The following is a 27,860-nucleotide window of genomic DNA, read 5'->3' as shown; positions in this document are numbered from 1 at the left end:
TCGACTTTTATGTTTTTTACACAGAAATTCTGCAATATTTCCATAAGGAAAACCAGCTATTAAGCTGACTTTGGTCATTTATGCTGAACCGAACAAAGCCAGCATTTTTTGGGGTTAATGGGTCTTTTTGCACAACAATCCAGCATTCCGTGAGCAAAAGAGAGGGGATGTGTAACTCAACAACGTCGGCATCTAGTGTAATGTATAACATACTGTATTTGACGACATGTTAGACCCACTTTCCCCCCCCCCCCCCCCCCCTAAAAGACAACTCTAAATATTCCCCTGGTCTTATATGTGAGGTTGAAATTTGAGTGATAATGGTGAGTAACGCCGACAGTAACGCTGTTGGGCCCCTCTCTGGTCATTGTTGTGTGAGAAAGTGTCAGGTTCGTAAGAGATGAGTCTGGACACAAGAGTTTGCAATCAAATGCTACTTTTATTAACACACAATCAATAGAAGAGTGTGGGAAAATCGTAGCAGGAATAAAACATACATGCATACAAATTATAAAAGTATGGGGGGAAAACACGCACAATTTAATAAAATATATGCTCATAATTTATAAAAGAGTTTGGGGAAAATCTGCAAGTGGATTTCAAACTTTTCCTTTCCATTCACATACCACCTTAAGTAATCCTTAACTAATCACCGCTTTCTATCGTTGGGCTGTTAATGAGGTGAGCAGGGCTGTGGGCTTCAGACTGTTCAAACTGATGACAAACCCATAGACCGGATTGTTCACAGCACAAGGTGACTAGAGGCACCTGGGGACAGCTGAGAATGGGGCAGTGAGATCAGTGTGGCTCTGTCAGTGACTGTCTTGAATACATTCAGTAATTGAGCATTCACACTCTCCTTCTGTAGAATTCCAGATTCAGTATCCTTTCACATATACATTTTATCTTATTCTTGAATAATGAAGCCCTATTTTGAGAGACCAACCCATATCTGTCCTGTCAAAACCATGAATATTGTATTTATGAATGAAATCATCTCTCATTCTCCTCCCAGCAATACATCAGTGTTTCACCCACCTAATGAAACTGTGAGTCTAATAGAGCATGTATCACTATTTCACCACCAGCTCATTTAATCTCCAGCTCCGGCCATTTCATCTTCAGCTCATTTCAGACATCTATATTTATGGGAGCATGCATAGACATCCGAGATGGGCTAAACCCCAAGAGCCTGCCTAGTGAACTACTTGCTGTCAGCCAGATTGACTCTGCCTTTTACCTTTGCTGTATAATTGCAGTTCAATCTGACAGACCTAGTGTTAATCAGTGATGTAGTGGAAATGATAGTTTGCTGGGTTGGTGCTGGACCCAGCCACACTTTGTGATTGCCCTCACCTTTCTCCATGAGCAGCCCACAGCAACAGAGAGCGGAGCAGTGGGTTGCCGGGAGAGAGCGGGGCAGCACGGGTCGCGGGAGAGAGAGGGACAGCAATATTGTTATTAAAAAGATTTTTCCTGTTGTTCTACTTGTATATTTTGTCCCCACCCCCCCCCCCCCCACCCAATTAGGCATTCTGTTAAAAAGAGCAAATGTCCCAGAACAAAAAGGCTGTGTAAAAAGCATATTTGATGTTCACTCTGCAAACCATGTAGCACTGCGGCTGAGAGGATATTACAGAGAGGCTTCAGGCTCAGTGAAGGAGATGGCAGTTGGAATCCAATGAGGAAAATTTGAAAAATATTTAATTTGTTTGAACAAATGGAAGGGCAGACTGTTTCTGAAATGATGAGAGAATGAAAGATGTTGATATTTAAATGGGTCTGAAACTCCTTGGATGTTAATAGGTGGGTTCAGAAAGCAATGAAGAGGGCAGCCAGTCTGTTGGTCTCTATTGCAGGAGCATCTGAGTGCAGGGCAGGAGATATACTGATTCAGTTATGTCCAACTCCAGTAAGATGGCACATGGAATGCTGTCACAAATCTTATCTTCACACTTAACAAAAGATATTATGGGTTTGTTTGATGAGGATTGTGAGACTGAGCAAGTACTCTCCTGGTTTTCAAAGAATATGAAGCAATCTCAGGGTTATATGTGATGTTATGTGTGTCCTCTGATAATAAATCTGAACTTTGAGTTTCATTGAAAAATACAGATTTCTTCAGGGGCTTGACAGTGTAGTTGTGGGGGTGATGTTTCCTCTACTGTCTTGAAGTAGAGGTTACAGTCTCCAAATGAGGGGTCAGCTATTCAGGTCAGACAGGTAAAGAAACTGCTTCAGCCAGGGTACAAGATTTTTGGAATTCTCTATTGAATACAGCTATGAGGCTCATGTGCTGAGTCAATTTTGTTTTTATATGAAGGGGATATAGAAAAATTGGGTTGAGACAGGAAAGCAGTGTTGAGGCAAAGAGTCAGCCATGATCTTCATCGATGATGAAGTATGCACAAGGGCTGAACAGCCAATTCCTGCTTCATTATGCTCTTGTGTTTTTTTTTACATTTTGACTTTCTCCCTTCACTTTCAAACTTGACTTCCTCTCCTTTTGTGTTGGATTTGCCATGCATTTGTGATGCTGGAAATGACACACAAACTTTCTCAAATTGTGAGAAACAGAAGGGAAAGTGGTTACGCTCAGATGAATGCTGGAAAAGTGGATTATCTTGTGGCATTTTTTTTTGCAGTTTACAGAGATAGGCATTTGATCCTTTCTGTGTTTCTTTTATTTGCAGACGTGAAGGGTCCTCCAACGCACAGACTGTCGTGTGGTCAGTCTCCATATGCAGAAATAGCCTGGGATCAGAAATATTGCATGCTGACTGACAGCCAGATGATCCTTCTGAACAGGGAAGAAGAGGTAACAATCATCGTGCCTCCGTTACCAGTCGGCAGAATAAGCAAAAACTGTGTACTTCAGCATGAAATGGAAGATTGAATTTATGTATCCCACAGATCCTAAAAATCTAAATAATTGTAATAATTATTTTTCTAATTAAGAATTTAAAAATATATATTTGCATTGTTTCATCACCTTTCTCACCTTCCTCTTTGACACCACTCTCTCCAAAAAATAAGATTGTTGAAAACTATCTGATTTTCTGTATTAACATTTCTGCCACTTCCACATCAGAAACATTAAACCTCTTGATGGGACATGGGCGACAAGGATAAAGTTGAAATTCACATTGAGTGCACTCAACCTCAGTCTCTGCAAATTTTCTTGTTTCCACCGCTGAAATGCACATTGAGATATATTTCAAGTTTATTATCCTGTATGGTCTCACTCAATCTTTGAAAATATTTTTTTCATTTAGTGTTATTTTGGCAACCTAATTCCATGCAATAAAGACCGTTGCACTACTCTTTCTGATTCATGGATACCATTGAGTTCCCTCATCACAGTCTCAGTGCTCATTAAATGTTCCTGATACTTTATGCCTCTTCCACTTGAGGACACCAACTAACTAGTTTGAGCAAATAATTTGTGCATGGCAGTGTTCAGGACTATGTCTCGCTGTCTCACAATTCAAGAGCAGTTCATCTTCAGCTAAACATTGAGGAATGAACAGATCTGTGTCAGTCTACATTTTGATTTTCTACCCACTTGCCCATCACATGGGATTAATGTGGATTTCATCCATTTTGCATGTAACCTCCAGTGCTGTAGATTTTAACCTTTTGGTGAACTATTGTGCTTCTTGGCTGAAGGACATTTTATGTGAAACTCGTGAGGGAAAAATTCATGTTCTGAACTTTTTGCTGAGCGGCAAGCAGATCAATCTTGCCTGTCTGCTGCATGCTGAATCTTCTTTTCCCCAGGCCAAGAACAACATGGTGAAGGTCCCAGCTGAGACCAGGCTCCCACATAATCAATGAGGTTCAGCTTAAGGCAAGTCCTTCCTGCCTTTCATTGGAAACCCACTGACAGGGTTGCTGAATCATATCTTGACATACACAATGATTGAAGAATTGGGCATGTAAAAACTTCTGTTATTTATTTATAAGAAAAAAATAAATTTTGAGGGAGTTGGTGGAGACTTGTACAACAGGGACATTTGAAAGGCTGTTAGAGAGGTACATGGATGTATGAAAAATAGAGGGTTATGCGTGAGGTAGGAAAAAATTACAGTAAATTATTATGAAAAGATCAGCACATCATGAGCTGAAGGGCCTATAATGTTCTCTGTTCTTAATTAAGAGGTGCAGCATGGTAACAGGCCCTTCCAGCCCATAAGCCCATGCCACCCAATAACATCCATGTGACCAATTAACCTTCTAACAAAGTCTGTCTTTGGAATGTAGGAGGAATCAGGAGCACCTGGAGAAAACCCATAAGGACACAGGGAAAACATACAAACTTACAAACAGTGCTGGATTTGAATCTGAATTGCCAGTGCTGTAATAGTTTTGGACTAACTGCTGCACCAACTGTTCTACCCTAAAAGTAAAAACTTAAGCATTGATATAATTGAATAAATTAAAATCAAATTAATTAACATTTAAAAAATTTATTTGCTGAATAATTGCTCTTCCTCCTCATTGGTGTTTCTTTTCCATTTAACTGAATGAACTCGTTGGACTGGGTGAGCAGGTTCATTTCCAGCATAACTGGGGGAAATCTGGGGTATTTCACATTCTGCAGTAGATTCTAAGCTCAGTGCAAAGTTCGAGTCTTGCTGGGAAAGAACTGACAAATGAGTCTGCACCCAAAACGTTTGCAGAATTACAGAGGTAAATGATACAGGCAACATTTCAGTGGACGATTTGGGCCATTGTTTCGATCTCATCTGTGTCGGTTACTGCTTATTTTGTTCTTTTGACTAAATTGAGCATGCTTGCCTGAAACTCTAAGGCTGAAAAGGGAGCGGACAATCAATCTTTGGCTGATTTGGAGAGGTCTTTGCTTTTTATGATCATCATTAACCTGGAAAGTTTTCTACTTTGGTAGGCGGACACAAATGATAGCTCAGCTGGGGGTGTGACAAATTCTTCAGCACTTGTTTTTAGCACTGAACCTGAGGTTTTGTCTTGAGTACCTGAGCCTTGCTCCATCCTGTGCTCTCAGCCATTTAAGTTAGCAGTTATTTAAGTTATAAAGTGATTAAGCTCAAGCCTGAAACTTTGGTGATGTATCTTTACCTTTGCTACATTAAGGAACTGTTTGACCTGCTGAGTTTCTCCAGCATTTGTGTGTTTTTTCACTTAACCACTGTGTTCACAGAATCCTGTTTTACCAAACCATTTAAGATAGGTTCTTAATTAGGATGGAAATCAAGGGTTAAGAGGAGGAGACAAGAGAATGGGGTAAGAAGGATATTAAATCAGCCATGATGGAATGGCAGGCTGCTGTCTTTTGGTTTTTTAAAAATCTCATCAAGACTGAATCAGGTTAGCTTCCACGATCGTCTGTTCAGCACCTCTGGTCAAATGGGGTTCTATATCCTTTATTTGAGTGAACTTGGTTGAAAGCAATGAAGGATGAACGGTGACCTCATGAAAGTGTACAGGATGATGAGAGGTATTGATTGTGTAGATAGCCAGAAGCCTTTTGCCAGGCCTGAAATGGCTCACACGGTTGGCGGGGGTGGGGGGAGGAGAAATTTTAAGGTGCTTGGGAAGAAGGAAAATGGGGATGTAAGAGGTCTGTTCTTCACACAGGGAGTGGTGGGTGCATGGCAACAGTGGTGGAGGCAGGTACAATAGGAACTTTTAAAATATAGCCATACCTCAACATCCAAGATCGAGTAACGTCCAATTACAGATATGTCCAAGGTCACCAAAAGGATTTAATAAAACATTTTAAATTTATGCCAGGATTGACATTTGCAGCGATTTCTGTACAGTAGGTACTGTATAGAATTTACATTTTATTAACTTGGGTATTTAGATATGTGTATGCACAATATTGAGGTTTAGATAAATATGTATGTGTGTTATGGTATCTTATGTTTTACAGTACATTTCATGTATAATGATAGGCTTTAATCCAAATTGATTTGTATTCTCACTTCCAGAATGTGACCCAGACACAAGTCAATGCATGGCTGTACCATTAGTTAGGTACATGGATCTGAGAAAAATGAAGGGTTATGCAGTAGGAAACTCTGGGCTGTGGTTAGAGAAGGTTGTTGGGTCAACACAACACTATGGGCCAAAGGGCCTACCTGTACTGTACTATAGATTTCTATGTTCTATTAACCTGCAACCAAGGACCTGCCTCAATATGACCATTTGATTTTGTGATCATCGTAACCAAAGACTGCTGTTTTAAAAAAATATATTCTGGATTGCAAACTGAATTTAAATTTAAATGGTGGTGTTTCAATATGCCTGCATTCTACATTGTCTTCTGGATTGCTGGTTGGGTAACACAATGACCACCAATCTCAATGGTGATGTGTTTCAACCTTCTTCAAGGGGAAGCTTGGGTCCATCAATCTTCACTTCTGGTGATGGGAGATGCATTATTGCTTCTTTAAGATTTTTTTAAATAAAGATCAGAAGAGTTGTTGACTTCAGGATGATATGGACAAGATACAAGTATGGCAAATGGAGTTCAGTCAGCACCCTGAAAAGTTTGGAACGGCTAAATTATTGATAGAACAATACAGCACAGTACAGGCCCTTCAGCCCTCAATGTTGTGCTTACCCATATATTCCTTCCTTAAAAAGTGCTAAACACTCCCTACCCTATAATCCTCTATTTTTCTTTCATCCATGTGTCTAAGTGTCTCTAAAATGCCCCCAATTTTGCAGCTTCCACCATCATCCCCAGCAAGACATTCCAGGCACCCACAACCGTGTGAAAAACTTCCCTCTCAAATTTGTACATATGTCCTCTGGTGTATGCTGATCCTACCCTAAGAAATAGGTGCTGGATATCCACTCTGTCTATGCCTTTCAATCTTGTAGACCTCAATCAAATCTTCTCTCATCCTTCTACACTCCAAAGTGAAAAGTCCCAGCTCTGCTAACCTCGTCTCACAAGTCTGGGCAACATCCTGGTAAATCTCCTCTGCACCCTCTCCATAGCTTCCACATCCTTCCTATAATGAGGTGACCAGAACTGAACACAATACTCTAAGTGTGGTCTCACCAGAGATTTGTATAGATGCAACATGACCTCTCAACTCTTGAACTTAATCCCCCTATTAATGAAGCCCAGCATCCCAGAGGCACCCTTAACTATCCTATCAACCTGTGAAGTGACCTTGAGGGGGATGTATGGATTTGAACCCCAAGGTCCCTCTCTTCATCCATACTCTGAAGTAACCGACCATTAATCCTGTACTCAACCTTCTGGTTTGTCCTTCCAAAATGCATCACCTCACACTAATCCAGATTGAAATCCATCTGACATTTTTCTGCCCAGCTCTGTAACCTTCATCTCCATCCACAACTCCTCCAACCTTTGTATCATCTGCAAATGTACTGATCCCATCCATCCATCTGCCTCTTCATGAGAGAGAGAGAGGACTTTCTGGATGAGTCTCTCATGGGGCTTCTTGTCAAATGCCTCGCTAAAATCCATGTAGACCACATCTAATGCTCTACCCTCAATTTCTTTTGACTGTCCTCAAGTAGACTGCATTTCTCCAAGTGCTCATAGATCCGATCCTTAAGAATTCTCTCCATTAGTTTGCACACCACTAATGCAAGACTCACCAGTCTATAATCCCCAGGATTCTCCCTATTACTTTTCTGTTGTGAATACTGATGCAAAGTATTAATTTAGAACCTCCTCCACCTTCAGGCTCATGCTGCCTCCCTTATCCTTCATTCTTGTCATCCTTGTTCTTCACATACTCATAGAATGTCTTGGGATTCTCAATTCTACATGCCAAGGGCTTCTTATTTCCCCTTTTGAGTTCTCCCAAGTCCTTCCTGACTACCATATACTTTTCATGAGCCCTTTTAGTTTCCTGTATCTAATGTATGCTTCCTTCTTCCTCTTGACTAGGTTCCTCACCTGCTTCATTACTCATGGTTCCCTTTTCCTATCATCTTTTCCTTGTCCCAGTGGGACAAACTTATCTTGAACCCTGTATAAGTTGTCCCCAAGCTTCCTCCACGTTACTTCTGTGCTTTCACCCTTAAACATCTGTTTCCAATTTATTCTTGCTAGTTCCTGCCTCATCCCTTCATTATTAGCCCTTCCCCAGTAATACACTTTCCCAGTTTGATTGTTTATATCCTTTTCCGTGGCCATATTGAAGCTAAGGGAGTTGTGATCACTTTCACCAAAATGTTCCCTTACTGAGAGGTCAGCACCTGACCAGGTTCATTCCCCAGAACCAGTATGGCCTATTCTCTTGTCAATCAATCCTCTTGTACACTCCTGACAAGTTCAGCTCCATCTATCCCTCTTGCAGTCAGTAGATGTCTGTCAATATTAGGGAAGTTAAAATCACTCATAACTACTACCCTGTATTTCCCGCACCAATCCAAAAATCTGCCTGCTTATCTGCTCCTCGGTGTCCCAAGGGGCTATTTTGTGGTCGATAGATTACTCCCGGAACAGCAATAGCTCCCTTTCTACTTCTGACTTCCACTCACACCAACTCAGTGGACACTCCCTCTACAGCATCCTCCCTTTTAATAGCCATGATACCATCCCTGACCAGTTTTGCTACTCCCTCCCCCTTTTCTACCTCCCATCCTATTCTTTTTAAAAGCACCCAAACTCGGGTACCTGCATCATCCAATCTTTCCCTTCCTTCAGCCAAGTTTCAGTAATAACTACAGCACTGTAGTTCCACGTACTGATCCCCTTTATTCCTAATACTCCTAAAGTTGAAATGGACACATTTTAACCCCTCTAACTGGCTACCTTTATCTTTTGTCCCCTGCCTGTCCTTCCTCACCAACTCAGAGCACATAGCATCATGCTTTAGTCATTTGACCCTAATCTCTGCACTCACATTCTTATTACCACCCCATGCTAAAGTAGTTTAAACATTCCCCAACACCTCTAGCAAACCTTCCAGCCAGGATAATGGTCCCCCTCCAGTTCAGATACAGCCCATCCTTTTTGTACGGGTCAGACCTTCCCCAGAAGAGAACCTAATGATCCAGAAATCTGAACCCCCTTCTCCCTGCACCAACTCTTCAGCCACACATTCATCTGCCACAACTTCCTGTACATACCATCTCTGGCACATGACACAGACAACAATCCTGAGATTACCACCCTTGAGGTCCTGTTTTTCAACTTTTTTCCTAACTCCCCTCTTCAGGACCTCATCCCTACTCCCATCTATGTCATTGGTCCCCACATGGACCACAACATCCAGAATGCTTTGAACTCGATCAAAGTCATCCCTGACCCTGACACCTGGGAGGTTACATACCATCCAGGAGCCTTAATCTCAGTCACAGAACCTCTAATCCACTTGTCTAACCAATGAGTCCCCAGTCACCATTACTCTCCTTTTCTCCCTGCTTCCCTTCTGAGCCAGGAGGCCAGCCTCTGTGCCAGACACAGGACCACCTCGACTTGTCCTTGGTAGGTCACTCCCCCCTCCCCATCCCCACAACAGTATCTAAAACAGTATACACATTGTTGAGGGGAACAACCACAGGAGTGCTCTGCACTGTCTGCCTCTTCCCTCTCTTGACAGTCACCCAGCTACCTGCCTGCTAACTTTTAGGGATGACTGTCTCTCTAAAACTCCTGTCTTTCACTACCTCTACATCCCTTAAGATTTACTGTTCATTCAGCTCCAGCTGTCTGTCCCTAACTCAATTTTTTCAGGAGCTGCAGCCAGATATACCTTTTGCAGGTGTAGTCATCAGGAAACAAAGTGTTGCCCTGACTGGCCTAATCACTGCCGACACTAAGTTAATGAAATTTATTAAAGAAACCTACCAGTCTTACCTTTGTGGGATCAAGCTCTTCCTTAGTTCACCAAAGCCTCTAAGCTCCACTTCTCACTTCCCTTGTAATTGTCCCTGCCAATTATCTCAATTACTCTCCCATCAATCATTTTACTGTTTAACCTTTAATTGCTCTTTAAAGTGCAGAGAAGCAGTGAGAGCTATCCCTTCAAGTAATCTTTTGAGGTGGCAAATGAGATAATTAAATTGAATAGGTTACTTTAGTTCAAATTGATAATAAATGAATAAAAGAAAAGAGATCTTTCTGAGGATTTACAAATCACTGATTAAATCTGAGATGAAGTACTATGGACAATTCATGCAAACATGTTTTACTTGGCATGCATGTTATGGACTGATTGGCTTTCTTTGTGCAACAATTCTCTGAAAGCTGTCAGGGCCTTGTATTGAAATCAGAAGTCCTGGGTGTGGCGAGAAATCAGGGACTGAGGTTTTGATAAAGGGTTGAAAAAGTCTGAAATATTTTTGTCAGGAGTGGGTAAAGTTGGAAATTTTAGAGGGGAGAATAAATGAAGGGAAGCTTCTCTCACTGGTGCAATGACCATAAGCAGTAGTCATACATTCAAAAGTAAAAGATCTTGATGACAGGATTTTTTTTTTTTGCAACTGCAAACCTGTGAGAATCTTGAACGTTTTCCTGAAGTCAATGACAAAAGCTGATTACGTAAATAATTCTAGCGGTTGAGCACTTTGTTGAGGATGAGGATACAATAGGATTACAGGCAAAAGTGAGAATATGGATTGAAAAGTAAATAAGGAGTCTACAAATGCTGGAGAGCTGGACCAATGCAGAAAAGTGCTGGAAGAACTCAGTAGGTCATACATCATCCACGGAAAGCAGTGGGCAGTCAATGTTTTGGGCCTGAGCCCTTCATCGGGGTTACCTTACTAATAACGTGGATCAAAACATGACTGTGCTCACAAAGCATCAGCAAAATGGAGTTCAAATGATGTGTCCCAGCTAATATACAAGACAAAAGTCTTGTGAATGAATTTACACTTTTTGGCGATTCTGGCTGAAATCAGCAATAAAGTTGAGAATCTGAAAGAGAAACTTCACATTCTGAGTTCATTGAATCTTGCCAAACATTTGACAAAACAGCATATTCAGGGTGCATTGAACTGAAGTTTGAAAGGTATTCCAGAAAGCCTGCAATTTATTCAGCATCTGGTCCCCTAACTTCAGAGTGAGTTTGCTGGGAGTTCAGACTTAGATGGGATGGAAATATTTTCTCATTTGAATTTGGTGGCAGGACTAAATGAAGACCTTTAATTCATAACTGACTTGGGAATCCTCGATGTTTCCTGGGAGAAAATGGAAACTGTATTGTAACAACACTTCACAGTGCCAAAGGCAGTTAATTGGATGCATTTGCTTTGAAGAATTCCCCAGAACTATGTCAAAGAAAAAGTCACCAGGGCTGTCAGATGACCAATGTTTTACCCTTTCATGACTGCTGCATAGAAGAACAGATGGAAGCATTGGGTTGTATAAATTGGACATGGTCACCTGCAGTAAATGTTCAACAGTGTAGGTCTGTGTATCATTCGATGTTGTTTTCTCTAGAAAAACAAAATTATTTTTCATCCCTCTTTTTAAAGATCATGACCTTCTCCCATTCTAGGTTCTTCCAGCACTTTTATCCTCCAAAAATTTTTTTTTTCCATGAATGGCCTCATGCCTGTCCCCAATTTAATGACCCACCATTGCAGATTATGGCAAGGCTACATCATTGTATACCTTGAAATCATTTGAATTCCTTCTCTTAAATCTCTCTGCATTCTTTCCTTCCTTAGCACTCTGAGGTTTCAATTTCCCCTGATGTGGCTCAGAAACTGTTATCTTTGTTGACATTAGCTCCAACAAACCAAAGACTTTCCAAGAAATGTGTTGTTCATAATGCTCTTCCATATTGTTGAGAAGAAAAGAAACAAAGATAACACTGAAGCAATACTCAATAGACAAGAGTATCAAACATTCATAAAGGTGAATTACTCCACTATTTTCCCTTTTAAAATCAGATTAACAATAACTATCAATGTTTGTTAAATCAATCTGTTGATTAATAACCTATCAATTAAATGAAACGGAAAGCAAATTATCAACAAATTAAAGTACATATAAATGCAATCATGAACTGGTCCCTGAACTGCGAACTTACCACCCTCTCCAATTGTCTACCTTTGGTACTAATACTCCCAATGTGTGTCTTTTCAAACTATGTTCACATTCAGCCAACTGCTTTTCAGCTGTGGGCTAGACTGGACTTTATCATCATACATTGTTGCATTTTCTAGACGAAACACGGATGAACATGTCCTTTTACAATGCCCGGAAACACAATGATGTGTTTACTGAATCATACAGTGCAGAAAAGGCCCTTCAGCTCCAGTCATCCTTACCGACTGTTGGCAGTGTTGGCTGGTCTCGTTGGCCTGCGTTTGGTCTATGCCCTTCTAAATGTACGATCCAAGTTCTCAAATCTCACAACAGTTTGTAACTTCACATTTTCTTGAGGCTTCCCATGTTCATTATTCCACATGTGCTCTCTCTTGAGTTGTGGCTTGCGGGAAAGGAGTGGTCCTGTGCACATTGGACCACTCCTTTCCCACTCACCCTTTCAAAGTGAGCAGGTCATTGCTGTTGACCCTCCTGATGGTTTGTAGTGCATGCAGTCCTGGCCTGAGCTGTCATAATCCGTGAGCTCTTCTCTCTCCTTCAGTCACTGCCATGTTAAAACACCAGCTGTTTGGCTCTAAGTTTCTGAACAGTAGTCCAGTAAAATCTCTGCAGTACCATCCAGCATAGGCAGCACCATTTGACTTGATTGATGTATCTCGTCGCCACATCATCTGTGGAGCTTCTCAGCTTGTTTCTTTCCACTATATTTCCAGTGATGTCTGTTGATCATAAACTTCAGATAACCAGGTGGCTTTTATCATCTGCATTGATGCCACAAATCCGAGTTCTCTCTCTCACAGTGCTCATCATTAAGAACAGTGGATCCTTTCAGCCCTTGAAAAACCCAAGGAATGACTTAGATGTGAAAGTAAGAGGTTAAAAAGAATAAGTTTGTGGATGACACAAAAACATGTGGATCACCAAGAAGGTTATCTGCTACTGCAGCAGGATATGGTCAACTGGATGGTGTGGTGAAGAAGGCATTTGGAATGTTGGCCTTCATAAATCGGAGTATTGAATTCAAGAGTAGGGAGGTTATGATGAAATTGTACAAGGCATTGGTGAGGCCAAATTTGGAGTACTGTGTACAGTTTTGGTCACCGAATTATAGGAAAGATATAAACAAAATAGAGAGTGCAGAGAAGGTTCACGAGAATGTTGACAGGATTTCAGGGTCTGAGTTACAGGGAAAGATTGTGCAGACTGGGGCTTTTTTCTCTGGAGCGTAGAAGATTGAGAGGGGACTTGATAGAGGTGTTTAAGATTTTAAAAGGGACAGACAGAGTAAATGTGGATAGGCTTTTTCAATTAAGAAAGGGGGAGATTCAAACTAGACATGGTTTAAGATTGAAGGGGGAAAATTATAAGGGGAACATGAGGGGAAATTTCTTTACGCAGAGGGTGGTGGGGATGTGGAATGAGCTTCCGGCAGACGTGGTCGAGGCGGGATCATTGGTTACATTTAAGGAAAGACTGGATCGTTACATGGATAGGAGGGGATTAGAGGGGTATGGACCGGGTGCTGGTCAGTGGGACTAGGAGGGTGGGGATTTGCTACGGCATGGACTAGTAGGGCCGAACTGGCCTGTTCTGTGCTGTAAGTGGTTATATGGTTATATGGAAAGTTGGAAGAATTTAATCGTGACAAATGCAATGTGATGCATTTTGGGACATCAAATAGGAGCAGGATATGGTAGATTGCAAAAGGAATGTTGATGAACTGAGGGATGCTGGATTCAGGTTCCTGAAAATGGCAATGCAAGTATATTGGATGTTGAAGAAGGTATTGCATTCTTGCCTTTATAGGTCAAGACATAGAACGTACAAATTGGGACATTGTGTTGCAATTTTACGAAAGACTAGTTAGACTGAACTTGGAGTATTGTGTGCACTTTTGGTTCCACACTGTCAGAAGGCTATACTTGTACATCACCCTCAGGACCTCAACAATATAATTTTCTTAACTTTAAATAAATGGGGAAGGGAGTGAGGGAGGGAGGGAAGGGAGGGAGGGAAAAGGGGGAGAAAACGACACTGTATATATTTAAGAAGAAAAATGTCTGTATGTATCTTGGTCAATATGGTTTATAGTGTGAAAAATAAAAAAAATTAATAACAATATAATTTTCTTCCTGAACATCTCCAGACATTCGACATGCAGACAAGTGGTCCCAAACTCAATTTTTTTTTGTGTGCTGTCTTCAATCAATCTCACTTGTTCAAGAGCGATCACTTTTTGTTCATCTTGCAAGGGATCATTGCTTTAACTTTTTCTCTTCAGCAGTTTTGCAAACTCATCACCAACATAATGTACAAATTGTTGTTCAGTGGGGCAAGTAACAATAGGGTATTGAGACCCAAGTCTTGGAATTTGCTGATCAGTTTTGAGGGGATGATGGTGTTAATGTCCAAAGGGAACCCTGATGAATACATTTTTGCTGTACAGATGTTCCAGGGTTTTGTCTGGAGCCATTAAGATGACATCTGCCATAGACCTGTTACTGCTTTAGGCAAATTGGAATGGATCCATTTTCCACTCAGACAGGAGCTCGTATATTTCAACACCAGCCTTTAAGAACACTTCATCACTGTGGATATGAGTACCACTGGTCGAATGTCATTTTGCCAACCTACCACACTCTTCTAGGACACTGGTTCAATTGAGACCTGTTTGAAACAAGTGGATACCACACCCTGTCAGAGTGGGATTTTGAAGATATCCATGAAAACTGGCAGTTTGTAAGTAAGCACATGCTTTCAGTACTTGGCAGGGTACTCCATCCAGACCACATGCTTTTCTTGGAATGCTGGCTGTGGAGGATCATTAGAGAATTTGGGGGTGAACAGTGGTTATTCCTTGTTCTGGTAGTCAAATAGGGCATAGAAGACATTGAGCATATTGAATTCTTTACAGCAAGAAGAAATTATTGCTGAGCTTGTGGAGCTCTCCTTTCTTTTGTGTTCAGTATTTGAATGGAGATTCCATTGGTTGTCCCTGTTAAGGCCATTTGTGTGGCAAGAGCAGAAGGGTGAAATTAGTTAAAATGTAATTTAGATATACAGCATGATAGCAGGCCCTTCCGGCCCACGAGCATACACCCATCTGACCAATTAAACTTCCAACCCTGTATGTTTTCGGAACGAGAGAAAACCTGAACACCTGGAGGAAACCCACACACACATGCGGTATGATGTATCCTGATTTGTAGCAGATATAAATGCAAGTGTTTGTTTTCTGGTCGCATGTTTCAATGCAGTAAAGCACCTCAATTTTCTAATAATCCTGCAGCAGGAGCAATCTCTCTCCAGTCCTTGAGGTTGTGAAGTTGACAGTTGTCACTTTGCATTTGCACAGGTGAATGTCGACATGCTGCAGGACCAACAGGTGGAGTCCTCTAAAGGACGAATGCTGCGGCGCACGGTCAGTGTTCCATCTGAGGGACAATTCCCGGATTATCAGCAGGACGGGAATACCAAACTGGGTGAGTTCAACTTGAATACAGCACCAGGTCTGTGCTGGTTGACAGATTCTCCCTGGTGTCCATGTCCTGAGTGTCACATTGTCTTTGTGGGTGCTCTCTCCTGGACACAAATAGGAAAATGTAACATGCTCATAGAAGATAATGCTGCCATCATCTGGCTATTCTGAAAACTACAAATCCAAGTTCAATCCAGCTTGGAGTCGTCAGCAACTGAATTGTTTTATTCTGCTTTCCTTTTCACTGATGCTGCATTATCTGCTTGGCAAAAATAAAAGATATAAGTGAGAAAATTAATATTTTTCACTCTAGCTCCATTGATCTGTGATTTTCTTCATTTGCGCAGCCTGAAACGTTGCTCGTTGCAGGTAGGAAGTTTTCCAGTGAGCAGCTGAATCATTTCTCCACACCATTTAAAGATTTCCTTTTTGGGAAATATGGCCTTTGTTTAAAACATGGCTTTGGGGACATGAAATTAATTTGAGGAACAAGATTAATTTGATAGAAATGCAAATCATTTTGTTTGTTTTTGCTCAAACTTTGTATCTGACCAGTGAGGAACATAACTGAAACAAAGATGCCCTTAACTACAAGAATTTGCAATGAATTTGAGAACCAACCAACTCTGAGGACTGTGTCAGTACTGTTGTTCATATTATTGATCTTGTTCAAGAATTATCAGATTTGATTGCTTTGACATCGGTTATGAAATGAAGTCCTCCCTTTTATCTCCTCTCTTTGCAGTGACGAATGGAATCAAATGGTTCAGACCATAATGTGTGTCACCATGCAAAGTCACTCAAAGACCTTGGTCATAATTATTTCCATTTTGTTGAGAAATTTATTTTGTTCATTCGCTCCTGAATGAATCAATCTGGGTTATTTCTTAACTGTGATCATACCTTGTACAACCAGAAACAATTTCTGTCACTATTGAGTTCAGTCTGCTCTCGCCTCATTACAGGAAAGATCTTGTAGCTTTAGAGAGGATGCAAAGGAGATTTACCAGGATGTTTCCTGGTTTGGAGTACACGTCTCATGATGCAAGGTTGACAGAGTTGGGGCTTTTCTCATTGGAGTGACAAAGGATGAGGGTCAAGTTAATAGAGATATATGAAATTATGTTGGGCTTAGACAGGATGGACAGCCAGTACTTATTTCCTGGGGAGATAACAGTAAGTATCAGAGGATATCTGTTTAAGGTGGGTAAAGAACAATTTAGGGGAGATGTCAGAGTTGCAGTTTTTATACAGGGTGCCTGGAATGCATTGCTGGAGTTCGTGGTGGTGGCTGGTACAATGGGACATTTAAAAGACTCTCAGATAGGCACATGAATGTAAGAAAAATAGGGGTTATGGATGTGAGGTAGGCAAGGATAATATATTGTTGTGGAGTATGTTTACCACAGTCAGAACAACATCATGGGCTGAAGGGCCTGAACTATGCAGTAATGTTCCATGTGCTGTTAAGTTCCATATTCCATGAATGGGAAACAGAAGCAGATAAGTTTCAAGGGAGTACAGCCGAGAGAACAATGATGACTTAAAGTGAGTGTGGGAACAAGGTCCCAGCAAGTGGAAGGGGACGAAGGAACGAGGGTTTCAGTGAGTAGAGGGGGCTCCAGTGAGTGAAAAGAAAACTTTGGAACTGGGGTGGATTGGAGCCAAACAGACATTACCTGTAAATCCTGGGGAACCATTATTGCCTTTTGGAAAACACCACTTTGGGCAGCTGTACCTGTACACTTGCCCCATCCTATTCTTTCAGTGGAGATTAATGCAGATTGGATTTCAGATGGTGAAATGTCACATATCAGACAGTGGACTATCAGAGTTTTTCTATTCAGTGATTCATGGGAAGAAGATACCAATGCCCTTCAGCACACCAGCATATTTCAAAATATCACATTTTTAAAAAAAGAAAACTACCTTACCCCATTTTTTCATTTAACCAATCAAAAAACCCACATTGTGACCTCTTTTTGTTAATCCCAACATCCAAATCATTGATACAGATGGGGATTTAATCATAATTTCTGCATTATTGGACTGTCACAACTACCCAGGTATAATTATTTCTTGCTCCTTTTTTTCTCTTTGTTTTCCTCAATGCAGGTGGATGGGATCTTCAGTCTGTCCTCTGATCTGGTTCAGTTTTGTCTTGTGTGGCACCTCATCAAACGCTTTCCCCATGTAAAAAATACACCATGTCACTTGGCTTGCCTTTACCTGTTCTGCTGGTGACAATCTCAAAGAAGTCTAAGGATTTATTGGCTTTTAGTCTCATTAACAATACTAGTTTTTCTCTGTGAAGGTTCCCAAAGTACAGTATTGCCACCATGTTTGCTTTTGATCTGTAGCCAGGTGGCAAAGTATGTTGTGGGAGGTCTCAGAGTCGAGTCGGAAAAATTTGACACATTGGTTACAATCTGGGGATGTGAAGGTATCGACTGTGGTCATCGAGTCATAGAACAATACAGCTATGTGACTAAAACAACTGTTGATGAAAGGTTGGTCAGGAGAATAGAGAAGCAAAAGACTGTTTTCAATGGTTAAATCTTCTTTGAAGAGGGATTTGAATGTCCTTGTATATGAAGCATACCAAGTTAGCATGCAAATCCAAATTGTGATTGGGAAGGCAAATTGGATGCAGGCCTTCATTGTCAGGAAGATAGAATATAAAAGTAGGAAAGTCTTGATGCCACTTTTGGAATACTGTGTTATTGTGGCTGCGTCAGTATACTGGTGATGAATCTTAGTTGTGGGAAGATGAGACTGAGAGTGTAAGGATCATCCTTGTGGCAGTGAGAAGGTCAGAGGAGTTTAGCTGGGTGGTGTTTGGGGAGTTGAAGAACGCAGTGCTGTGTCAAGTGACTAATAAAGGAAAGTCGGCTTCATGGTTTGCTGAAAGAAATGAGTGAGGGTATTCTTTATTTATTTATAAGATGTGGTAAATTAGTGTCATTACAGAATTCAGTCTGATCTCCATCCTTAGGGAATCTGATGGCATTTCAGAATTGGAATTTATTGTCATGAACAAGTCATGGAATTCAGTGTTTTGCAGGAGCATATCACAGTGCAAACGATCATATTATAACATCTGAGGCAGTTTATTCCTTTTGCTGGGAAGAAGGGATTGTCTGTGAGAAATGATTGAGCATACAATGCCTAAAATTGGAATTTGGAAGAATGAAAGATGAAATAAGTGAGATTGTGCATAAATTTGACGGGGAGATATTGAAAAGATGATTTTACTTGTGGAGAAATCTGAAACCAGGGAGCATCGTTGGAGATGAACATGGCGGGGAGGAGGAATTTCTCATAAGGATTGTGAATCTGTGCAATTCTGTATCCCATCGTTGCAGTACAGTCTGATTCACTGGCTAAACTGGACAGATTTTCAGACCCTGAGAAAATTGGAAGTTTATGGAATATGGAAGTGAAGAGGGGGTGAAGCCAAAATAGGATCAGCCTCAACTTTATTGATCGATGAAGCATGCCCATGGGGACTCTTTATTTTGTTTGCGAGCAATCAAGTTATTTGTTACATGTATTGTTATGTGACTTTTTGTTCTTTGCGGCAACTAGAAGCATACATGATCCCTCCTCCAGAAACACAGAACATAGAAAATACAGCACAGTACAGGCCCTTCAGCCCTTGATGTGGTGCCGACCTATATATTCCTTCCTAACAAAAGTAATAAACCCTCCCTACCCCATAGCCCTCTATTTTTCTTTCATCCATGTTTCGGTCTTAAATGCCCCTATGTTTCAGCCTCCACCAACATCCCTGGCAAGGCATTCCAGGCACCCACAACTCCCTGTGTAAAAAGAAATACTTACCCCTGATGTCTCCCCTAAACTTCCTTCCCTTAACTTTGTACATGTATCCTCTGGTGTTTGCTGATCCTATCCTGGGAAATAGGTGCTGATTATCCACCCTATCTATGCCTCTCATAATCTTGCAGACTTCTATCAAGTTTCCTCTCATCCTTCTATGCTCTAAAAAGAAAAGCCCCAGCTCTGCTAACCTTGCCTCATAAGATTTGTTTCCCAGTCCGGGCATCATCCTGGTAAATATTCTCTGCACCCTCTACATAGCTTCCACATCCTTCCTATATTGAGATGACTAGAAACAAACACAATACTCTAAATGTGGTCTTACCAAAGATTTGTAGAGTTGTAACATGAGTTCTCTCCTCTCGAATTAAATCCCAGCATCCCATAGGCCTCCTTAATTATCCTCTTATCCTCCATGACTCCCTCGTCCACTCATCCTTTCCTACTAATCACCCCTTTGGCATTTTCCACGGTGACCACATGAAGTGCCACACCTCCTCCCTCACCACCATTCGGATTCACAATCCGTCCTGCCAAGTGAAGCAACACTTCACTTATGAAACTGTAGGCGTTTTCTACTGCATTAGTGCTCCCTTTTGGCCTTCTCTACATGGAGAGACTGGACACAGACTATGAAATTGCTTCTCTGGGCACCTTCGTTCTGTCTGCATTGATGACGAGGATCTCTCAGTTGTGCGACCACTCCTGCACTGACATGTCTGACCATGGCCTCATGTACTGCAAAACCAGGATCACCCCTAAATTTAAGGAGCAACACCAAATATTCTACCTGGGCACTCTCTATCTGGACGGCATTAACATCAACTTGTTTGGTTTCTGCTAGACCGCTCCCTGTTCTCCCTCTTTACCCTATCCCTCTGTCTTCTTTTCTCCAGCTCTCAACCCCATTCCCTCTCCATTCACAGAGCTATCCCCCCTCCCCATGTCTTCTCTTCTGCCCTTCCTCCCTTATGCACCTATTACCTCTTGCCTGTAGGCCTGTGCTCCTCCCCAGCCCCTACCCCCACCATTTTATTTGGGCACCTATCAACATTTTGCTTTTACCTTGATGAAGTGCTCAGGCTCGAAACATTGATTATGTATCTTTATCTTTGCTTTATAAACTGTGCAGACTTTCGTGTTTTATTTGTATCCTTCTTCAGTTCGTTAGTGATGAAATGAATAACCATTAGTGAAGTGGAACAGAATCAGGAATGCAGTAAGAACTCAGCCATTCAAGCACCATCCGTGAAAAGATTTCCACTCCAAACAGGTGGCGCATGACTGGGTGTGTTCTTCCAGAATTCTGGCTCTTATTTCGAACTCCAGCCTCTGCTGCTTTAAGTCCATATATGAAATATGTTTGAGTTAACCATACAAATAGAATCTAGAACTTCAGCCACACAGTGTTGCACTGACCTAACTAAAAACTGCCTCGAATTTCTCCACTGCATAACCCTTCATTTTTCTCAGTTCCATGTACCTATCTAATAGTTTGTAAAAGATCCTATTGTACCTGCCTCCACTACCATAGCCAGCAGCACATTGCATGCACCCATACTTTTGGTGTTGAATAACTTACCTCTACATCCCCCCGTACTTACTCCCAAGCACCTGAAAACTATACCCCTTTTGTGTTAGCCATTTCAGCCCTTGGTAAAAGCCTCTAGTTATCCACATGATCAATCCCTCTCATCATCTTGTACACCTCTCTCAGGTCACCCTCATCTGTTGCTCCTAGGAGAAAAGACCAAGGTCTTCATAAGGCATTCTCTCTAATCCAGGCTACATCCTTGTAAGTCTCTTCTGCAGCCTCTCTACAGCATCCACATCCTTCTTGCAGTGCAATGACTAGAAATGCACACAATATTCCAAGTGGGGTCTAACCAAGATCTTATATAGGTGTAACATTGCTTCATGGCTCTTAAACGATCTCACGGTTAATAAAGGCCAACACACCATAAGCCTTCTTAACAACACTATCAACATGCGCAGCAGACACCAAGATCTCACAGGTAGTCCTCCCATTAACATTATATTCTGCCTTCAAATCTTGAAGAACTTGGTGGAAAGATTTAAGAAATACGTGTCCTTTTCTCCTTCAAGGCTATTGCTTCATTGCTCATCTAAAATTAATCCATAAGCAAATGTATTTGTGGTTTTCATGTGTCCTCTCAAGAGTGCAGAGCTAAGTCATATAGTTACTGTATTGGAATATTTGTTTGTGTGATTTGAGTAAGGGCCAAAAGTAGAAGTTGGCTCGAGTCATTACTCTTCCATTCCTGATCATTCAGATGCAGATAAAAGTGAAATTTGCCAAAAGTCTCAAACATCCTTTGCATTTGCCCAGCTGAGTCGAATTCTGATACCTGTTGTCTTGCATTTCATCTTGTTGCAGTCAACAGTTTTTCTGCTGTTTTGATTTGTTGTGCTCCATTTTGTTTATTTTTCTTCTGAAAACACACACTGAGAAATATTGGATTTTGGAACTTTTGGTGTGCTTGAGCCTTGAAACTGAAAATAAAGTGGGTGGCACATTAGCATAATGGTTACTGCAGCACTACTACAGCACCAGCGATCTGGGTTCCAATCCAGTGCTGTCTGTAAGGTGCGTGTATCTTCTCCCCATGTACACGTGGATTTTTCTCCCACCCTCAAACATTTGGGCTTGGGAGATGAACTGGTCACAAGGGTTTGGGCGGTGCATGCTCATAGGCTGGAAGGCTCTGTTATAGTGCTGTACCTCCAAATTAAATTAAACTGTGGTTAAAGCAGAAGGAACTAAACTTCCTTTGCACAATATGAAAAAAAAGTGTGCTGTGCATTTGAAAATGGGCTTAATCTGAAGGAGAACAATAGTGTAACCATATCTAGGCCTCTTGTAACCTAGTGTGGACTTCGACCGTTGATTTTTCTTGAAAAATTTTATTTTGCACTGAAATTTTTTCTGACAATTTTCTTCAATGCATATTGATCAAATTTCCTTTGCTGTTTGATTTTCAAATTTATACACCAAAAAAAATTTACTCCTTTCAAGCTGACTGACAAGACAGCATTACCAATGGTATTTTACATGAAACCATACTGTTTGAAACCTCAACATTCATATTGCATTCTCTTTCACACTGAGTTTGGTGACTGGGGAGGTCAAATCCAGTTCACCCAAATGCTTGGGCTCCTTTGGACATGGAAGTTTGCATACCACCGTCTTTGTCATCAGATTATTCAAGATGCTCCTGCGATTGCTGTCACAGTTTGCTATATATTGCTCCCCTTGGGGTGGAGGGCACCCACCCACACACACACACACACACACACACACACACACACACACACACACACACACACACACACACACAATAACCCAGTGAAATGCTACTTTATTGGTCTGGACCAAAGACTAGACCAGTTATCCTCTATACCACCCTCCTCCGCCTGGCAGAATTTGTCCTCACTCTAAATAACTTCTCCTTTAACTCATCCCACTTCCTCCAAATCAAAGGAATAGTTGTGGATACCTGTTTGGGTCCCTGTTTGTGGGCTTTGTGAAGCAATCCGTGCTGCAAGCCTGCACAGACGAGACCCCTCAACTTTTCCTCCGGTATATCAATGACTAAATTGGGGCTGCCTCATGCACCCGTGATGAGCTTGTCAATTCATCCACTGAGCGGCCAACTTCCACCCTGATCTCAAATTCATCTGGTGCATCTCCGATAACACTCTCCCCTTTCTGGATCTCTCTGTCTTCATCTCAGAAGACAAGCAGGCCACCGACATATACTACAAACCCTCCAACTTCCACAACTACCTGGACTACACCCTCTCACATCCTGCCCCCTACAAGGATTCCACCCCCTTCTCTCAATTTCTCTGTCTCTGCTGCATCTGTTCCCAAGATGAGGTCTTCCAGTCTAGATCTTCCGAAATGTCTGTCTTCTTCCACAAATGTGGCCTCCCCTCTACCACTATCAACTTATTCCTCACCCGCATCTCCTCCATTTCCCTTTCATCTGCCCTTACCCCCTCTGCCCCCAATCGCAACAAACATAAAATCCCCCCCTCATATTCACCTTCCACCCCACCTGCCTCCGCATCCAACACATTATCTGTTGGAATTTCCAGCAATGACTACAGGATCCCATCGCCAGACACATTTTTCCTTCTCCTCCCCTCTCAGCCTTCCACAGGGACCAACCAATCCTTCCATGATTCCCTCATGAACTCATCCCTCCCACCATCACATTTCCGGCACCTTCTGTGCCCGCAGGAATTGCAGCACTTGCACCCATACCTCCTCCCTCACCATGATTCAGGGCCCCAAACAGGGCTTTCATGTGAAAGCATCTGGTTCACCCTTTGTGGCATTCTCTACATCGCAAATAGCAAATTGGGAGATCACTTGGCTCAGCACCTCCTCTCCATTCGCAATCATAGTGACCTTCAGTGGCCAACCATTTCAATTCAAAGTCACACTCCTGCACTCACATTTGTTTATGGCCTTGTGTACTATCCCATCCAGATGACCTACAGATTGGAGGAACATCACCTTATTTTCCATCTGGGCACTCTCCAGCCAGATGGCATTAACATTGACTTTACTGCCTTCCATTAAATCTGCTTGCTTTTTCTTTCCCCTCCCCTTTTTCCTGTCCTTCCATTTCTTTCACCCCCCCTGCCATCCCTCCTCCCCCTAATTGCTGCTGTCCCCTCCCTCCTTTCTCCACCTATCATCTCCTGCCTTTGCCATCCCCCATCCCCCCACTCTTTTGTTTGGATGCCTGCTGATATTCTCTCATACTTCGATGAAGGGCTCAAGCCTGAAACATCAGTTATATATCTTTACCTGCTGAGCTTCTCCAGCATTTTATGTTTTTACTTCAACCATGGTGTCTTCAGATTTTTTGTGATTTACTTCTTGCTTTATTGATCAAATTGGTTGATTAGGTTTTCTCCCTGGTGATAGAATCATAGAATCATGCCCTTTGGCCCATTACTCTGTGCTGAACTATTATTCAGCCTGGTCCCATTTACATGCACCTGGATCATAGCCCTCCATACCCCTCCTATCCATGTAGCTATCCAAAATGTTCTCAAAGTTGAAATCAAGCCTGCATTTACCAGTTCAGCTGGCAGCTTATTCCACACTCTCACTGCTCTCTGCATGAAGTTCCTCCAGATGTTCCCTTTAAACATTTTCCCTTTTACCCTTAACCCTTGTCCTCTAATTCATGTCTCGCATAACCTCTGGAAAAACCCTGGTTGCATTTCCTCTATAACCATCACAATTTTGTTTGGCTCTATTAAATATCTCCTCATTCTCCGATGCTCCTGGGAATAAGGTCCTAAACTGTTTAACCTTTCTCTGTAACTCAGCAACTCAAGTCTTTGCAACATCTTTGTAAATTTTCTCTGGACTCTTTCAATTTTATTGACATCTTTCCTGTAGGTTAGTAACCCAAACTGCATACTATGCTCCAAATTTGGCTTCACCACTGTCTTTTACAATTTCATCATAACATCCCAACTCCTATTCTTAATGTTTGATTCATGAAGGCCAATCTGCCAGAATCTCTCCTTATGACTCTATCTACCTGTGTCAGCATTTTCAGGGAATTACGTATCTGTATTCCTAGATCCCTCTGTTCTTCCACACTCCTTCCATTTATTTGCCAAGTACGTCCTACCCTGGTTAGTTCTTCCAAAGTACAACACCTCACACTTGTCTGCATTAAATTCCATCTGCCATTTTTCAGCCCATTTTTCCAGCTGATGCAGAGCCCTCTGCAAGCTTTGAAAACCTTCTTTGCTATCGACAACACCTCCAATCTTACTGTCATCTGCAAACCTGCTGATCCATTTCAGATCATTGAAATAGATGGCAAACAACAATGGCCCAAACAACGATCCTTGAGGTAAACTTCTCATTACAAGCCTCCAGTTAGAGAAGCAATCATCTACTCTGACTTCTGGCTTTTCCCACAGACCAATGTCTAATCCAATTTAATACATCAACTTGAATACTGAGTGAGTGAACTTTCTTGACCAACTTCCCATTTGCAGGATTTTGTCAAAAGCCTTACTAAAGTCCTTGTAGACAACATCCATGGCCTTCCTTCATCAACTTTCTTGTTAACCTCCTCAAAAAAGTCTAAGATTGGTTCCACATGATCTACCATACACAAAGCTATGTTGATTATCCCTAATCAGTCCCTAACTATCCAAATATTTGTTTACGTCTTTGAATAACTTTAAATGACTTCCCCACAACAAACCAGCCTATAATTTCCTAGATTATTCTCCGACCCTTTTTAAACAATGGAACAACATTAGCTATCGTCCAATCCTCTAGCATCTCACCCATGGCTAAGGGTGTTTTAAATACCTTTGAAAGGGCATCTGCAATTTCTACATTGGCCCCCATCAAGGTTTGTGGGTACATCTCATCAGGCCTTGGAAATTAATCCACCCATATTTTCCCACTGTATCAAGGACTGTTACAAGCGGGTCAGCTTATTTCATTTGAACAGCTTAAAAATAAATATGATTTGTCAAACAGGACATTCTTATGCTACCTTCAGTTAAGGTCTTTTTTAAGGGACAAATTAGGTCCAGCCATGATCCTACCAGTGTGCAGAAGCATGGAAGCCCTGATTCGAAAGGGGAACACACGTAAGTTTATTGCGGCAATGTATTTCTTACTTCAAGTGGAAAGCCTGAAGTTGGGTCTTCATAAATCTAAGCAAAGGTGTTAGTCAGACTTAGGTGTAACAATTGATGTTGTGACAACATTAGCACAATTATTAATACTTGATACAGGCTGGTGCAGTATAATTTCCTACACCAGTTGTACTATATGCCACAGAAACTGAACACGGCTAAGCCAGAAATTTCAGATCAATGTTTTAGGTGTGGCATTTGTGGGAACCTTTGTGCACTCAACCTGGTCATGCTCCAAGGTGAGGTCCTTTTGCGTAGAGCTAGGCCAAGTCTTAAAAAAAAATCATAGGGAAAGAATTTCCACAGGTCCCAGTGTTGTTCCTGTTGGGAAACATCATGGGCTTGCGATGAAGGTGTCCAAATTTCAGATCCAATTTTGTTGATTGCTTTGGCGGTGGCCAGGATGTGCATAGCGGTTACTTGGAAGTCAGAGTCTCATCTAGGCATTCCATGCTAGAATGTAGAAATGCAGAGCTGTGTTCCCCTGGAGAAAATTACCTATAAATTAAGGAGGAAATATGACACCTTCCTTAAAATTTGGCAACCGTTCCTGCATTGTATAGTGTGGATCATTGTGTTTCGTCGCTCTGTCTGTTCTCGTCTACCCTCTTCTTGAATGGGGTGAGGGGGTGGGGATGATATCCATCCATCCATCTTAATTAGGTTGAATCATGAAAATTTATAGACCTGGAGGCCGGCGGTTGCGTCCCAATGAATCCTACTATTTCAGTTCTTTTGTTGAGTTTGTTTTTACTTTTTTGTAAGAGTTTTTTATGTGTAATTCTTTTTTTTAAACTTTTTGGTCCTTATGTCCCTAATATGCCTGGAAGGTAAAGAAACACTGTAAAAGTCAAGAATAGGGAACGAGGACTAATTTATTGTTGCTGACTCTCTTTTCAGGATAATTGACTATTTAATTTTGTCTCTGGATATATTAATTGGGAAAGGGAGGGGTGACGAGAGGGGTGGAAATTAGACTCGACGGTGAAGCTTGTATATAATTGGAAAATGTAGTGTGTTTTTATTATTCTGGATTGTTGACACTGAGTTTGAAAATTATAAATAAAATATTAAAAAAGAATAAAAAAGACAGCAAGCACTGTCTAGGTTCCATACCTTGTTCTTTGCTTGTCTCTTACTTCTATAGACTCTTTTAGTCTCCTGAGTAAACACAGATGCCAAAATCCATTTAAGATCTCCCTAGACATCGCTTTTGGCTCCATACATAGCTGACCACCCTGATCTTCGAGGACCAGTTTGTCACTTGCTATCCTTTTGCTGAAAAGTTTTTCATTGTGCAAAGTTAATCGTCTTTGAGCAAAGCAGGAGGAACTCAGTGATTCAGGCAGCATCCGTGTTCACTTGCTTTGACCTAATTATCTTTGACTTGATTTTGATGAGTCATTCGGAATGGCTGCCAAGTGACATGAACCCTCATGAACTGCATGGTTTGAACCCGAACCTGAAAAAGTCAAGAAAGAAGCCAAAATTTCAAGCCATCGGGTGTGGTGTCATTGTCCAAAGAATACTTCAGTTCACAAGAAGGACCAATGATCTTTCCTGACCCCTGTGGACTTTAATGACACTGAACATTTTTGTGGTTGCTGTTTCCAGCATGTCCAATTTACGCAGTTGAGCTGCCCATGAGCATTCACAGTTTTGTCTCTTAATCTAAACCAGAAAACTTACGGTGTAGACGAGTGTACAGATAGCTGACACTGTGACAGTCATGTCAGAACCTCAAGTTGATAGCATTAGCACAGTTTTGCATTATTTGCACTCATT

General features: G+C 41.5%; 1 protein-coding gene and 1 long non-coding RNA gene across 13 annotated transcripts in view; one reads left to right on the top strand and one right to left on the bottom strand.

Annotated features, from left to right (window-relative positions):
* rasal2 (RAS protein activator like 2) overlaps nucleotides 1–27,860 on the top strand; it is a 512,219-nt gene that overhangs the window by 190,730 nt on the left and 293,629 nt on the right. For 8 of the 9 annotated variants that reach the window (XM_069937683.1, XM_069937680.1, XM_069937678.1 and 5 more), the window contains 2 exons: nucleotides 2,694–2,818; nucleotides 15,396–15,522. In XM_069937683.1, coding sequence (XP_069793784.1) covers nucleotides 2,694–2,818; nucleotides 15,396–15,522 — 252 coding nt within the window. Of the gene's footprint in view, nucleotides 1–2,693; nucleotides 2,819–4,596; nucleotides 4,693–15,395; nucleotides 15,523–27,860 lie in introns of those variants that run through there. The other variant, XM_069937688.1, reaches the window with a different exon arrangement.
* LOC138763473 (uncharacterized) lies at nucleotides 13,232–26,064 on the bottom strand. Of its 4 annotated transcripts, none has more exons than XR_011357591.1 (4): nucleotides 25,931–26,064; nucleotides 24,202–24,311; nucleotides 21,728–21,872; nucleotides 13,232–15,777 (listed from the first exon to the last, which is right to left on the bottom strand). It is a non-coding gene; the product is annotated as an uncharacterized lncRNA (long non-coding RNA). The 4 variants fall into 4 exon arrangements; XR_011357592.1 differs by lacking the exon at nucleotides 13,232–15,777 and adding an exon at nucleotides 17,487–17,701; XR_011357589.1 differs by lacking the exon at nucleotides 13,232–15,777 and having other exon boundaries at nucleotides 20,783–21,872.

Source organism: Narcine bancroftii, chromosome 5 (genome assembly GCF_036971445.1).
Source record: "Narcine bancroftii isolate sNarBan1 chromosome 5, sNarBan1.hap1, whole genome shotgun sequence".
In the NCBI taxonomy this organism is placed as follows: domain Eukaryota; kingdom Metazoa; phylum Chordata; class Chondrichthyes; order Torpediniformes; family Narcinidae; genus Narcine; species Narcine bancroftii.
This window is presented reverse-complemented; position numbering and strand designations above follow the sequence as displayed.